Consider the following 3193-nt stretch of genomic DNA (forward strand, 5'->3'; position numbering starts at 1 on the left):
TTATTTTCTTGACCAATTTCAAGAAATAAGGTCTTAAATGCGAGCTAAAAATAAACGATTGACTGGGCGCTAATTATGACATATCTTTGTTTAAGATACATGGATGAAAATAACTGCTACTTTGATTATTTTCCGGTCTGTATTTTTTACAGTGATTTTGGCTACTGAAGTTTTTCTTCGCCCTTTTATCAACAACATTGTGCATGCAAGACCGTAATATAATGTCAGTCGTAGTCGAGGAATCAAGAACATGTCCCGTGTGCTCCCTCCCCCTCAATTGGCGTAGATTCACATGGAGCCATTTCTGCAATGTTATGCAAATGAATGTTTATGACCAAATTTAGGCTAATATCTGACGTGCATTTGTTCCGTTCGATGTTCATATTTAAAAAAAAAATAGAGCAAAACAATACAAAAACAAAAAACAAAAACAAACAAACAAAACAAAAAAATAAAACAACAACAACCGTTTTGTCTTATAGAATAGCGTGTCATTATTAACTAAATTATAACATTGAGGGCGCTGTTTATTCTAATCATAATTTACATATATACAGGTGATTTTAAAATGAGCAGTTTTAACGTCTTAAAAGACGTTAAAACTGCTCATTTACTAATGAGATGAAGAACACGAATCAAACGTTGAATCAAACGAAAAACTAAAATAAAAAATAATTTTCATTCAAAGTAAATAACGTCCTCAATTTCTACAAAATCATTCATTTAATATTATTATAAATAAATATATGAATATGTAGATTGATATGTAAATGGAGAACTATTGATATGTAAATGGAGAAATATTAGCATCATAAATAACGCAAAAACGTTATTTTCACCAGGCATCATCAAGACCCTTCTCATGAACGACAGCACGCTTGAATCTAGGACGGACTTGAGCCCCTCACAGATCACCGACTTGCTTAGTACGTGCTTAAAAACCACATTCTTTGTGTACGAAGGCAACTTTTACATTCAATCTGAAGGTGCCGCGATGGGTTCCCCCGTGAGTCCAATCATAGCGAACTTGTTTATGGAAGCATTCGAGGAGAAAGCCCTTTCGTCGTTTAGCAATCCACCCCAATACTGGGGAAGATATGTGGATGACACCATGGTTATCATTCAAAAATCGGACCTCGACAGCTTCACTGCGCATTTGAATTCCATCCACGATGCCATCAAATTCACCATTGAACACGAACTGAACAACCGCATCGCTATGCTGGACACTCTCATCACCCGAGCACCGAATGGCAAGTTGAGCTTTAGTGTGTACAGAAAAAGTACACACACGGATCAGTACCTGAGTTTTGTTAGCCACTAACCTCTTGAGCACAAACTCGGGGTCATTCGTACTCTTACTCACAGGGCTAAAACCCTTTCGTCTGATCAAGCTAGTCTGGACACTGAATTACAACAGCGTTCTTTATCCATTTGTGGATACACCAAATGGGCTTGGAACACACCGCACAGCAAGAAAGTCTCACCTAAACCCAAACGCCGCACTGATAATCCCCCTAAAGGACATATCACCCTCCCGTACGTGCAAGGGGTGTCGGAAGCCATCAACCGTACAATTAGACAAGCGGGTATGACAGTGCATTCCAAACCTGCAAACATCATCCGCAGCATGCTTGTGTCACCGAAAGACAAACCCCAGAAACTTGAGCGGACAGGATCTATATATCAGATCAAGTGCGGTGACTGTCCTTCCACCTACGTTGGGCAATCGGAAAGAGCACTAAGTAAACGCATTTCAGAGCACAAGCGTGAGTCCTCCCCCGTCGGTGCACACATGAAGTCACACAAACATTCATTTGACCCCAAGGAGGTCCATATTCTGGACACTGAACAAAGATGGTATCAGAGAGGTGTGAAGGAGTCTATTTACATAGCTACCAACAACCCAGACCCCAATCAAGACAGAGGCCGCCACCGCCTCCCCAAGACCTACGGAAGGCTTCTTGAGTCACATAGATCGATATCACAAGATCGATCACGCGTCTCCAGTACCGCTAACGTCTACCAGCAGTCACAACAGCTGAAGAAGTGAACTCGGATGAGTCACGAAAATGTCTGAGTGAGTTTTCATTTTGCTTGTGTGAATTAGGTTAAAAAGTTCCAAATAATTATGCAAAAACGTGAATTTGATAACTATAATTTTCAATACTCGAATGTAAGTTCATACGTGCTGGTAATAAACAATTTCCAAAAGTTTAAACTGACTTTCAGCACAAAAATTCACTAACCTTGAATTTTCAATGTGTGACACACATCTTCATCAGAAGAAGTCCTAAGATGTTGTGATGGACTTGCCCATTTGTTGACCATTGGCGACTTTTGGTCGAATGAGGGCGTTGTATAAGGTTGGCAATTCCAGTCCTTGATCGCGATTTAGTTTTGGCGATTTTTTCTTGATCTGGATGGCCTCCGCACTAAACGGGGTACTCTCTATCATCCTTGGCTAAAACCTTTGTGGATTCCCAGTCAATATTGTGGCGAGAGTCTGTTTTATGTTCTGCGACTGTTTATGCTCTGCAACTTTGGTCTTGGGTAATGATACTAATAATTATCATTACCCAAAACCAAAAAATTAAATAGTGTTCTGCCTTTCAGATCAAATTTAAAGTTACAACCAAACAGCGATGATAATACTATTTTTCTATAGAGGACGACAGAAATAAAGATTCTTTGCTGTGGACATTGTGGGAAGGTCCCATAAAATACTGTTAAAAGGTGGGTTCAACTATTGCCCAATTAGTTCTTAAACATCCAAGATTGACCATTTTTATACAATGACCTAGTGGTCGAGAAACGCTTTATAGACTTGTTGTGTTATTTGACGGCACATCACTAAATAACACCCTATTGAAATAAATATAGTACAAATACAAGAAACTAAGTTTGTTTTTCTACTCTACGTGACAATGTTCATAAAGTTACGGCTGGGTTTAAGGGGGTACTACACCCCTGTGGTAAATGTGTGACTATTTTTGCATTTTTCTCAAAAAATAATAACACAGTGGTAACAAAAGTTATGTATATTATTGGGGCATGAAATCCATTTACTACACTGAAATTTTAGTGACTCGAGACAAGCGGTTCAGTATATATGATTGGAAATGAGGTACATCCCAGCGGTACCTTATTTCTTATCATAAATAACGAACCGCTTGTCTTGGGTCACTGAATT

At 39.0% G+C, this 3193-nt stretch overlaps 1 protein-coding gene across 1 annotated transcript; it reads left to right on the forward strand.

Moving 5' to 3' along the window:
- Nucleotides 1–994: 994 nt before the first annotated feature.
- On the forward strand, nt 995–1324 carry LOC140143671 (uncharacterized). The gene has a single exon (XM_072165493.1). The coding sequence runs from the start codon at nt 995–997 to the stop codon at nt 1322–1324; it is 330 nt and encodes a 109-aa protein (XP_072021594.1).
- The last annotated feature ends 1869 nt before the right edge of the window (nt 1325–3193 follow it).

This window comes from Amphiura filiformis, chromosome 2 (genome assembly GCF_039555335.1).
Source record: "Amphiura filiformis chromosome 2, Afil_fr2py, whole genome shotgun sequence".
NCBI classification, from domain to species: Eukaryota; Metazoa; Echinodermata; class Ophiuroidea; order Amphilepidida; family Amphiuridae; genus Amphiura; species Amphiura filiformis.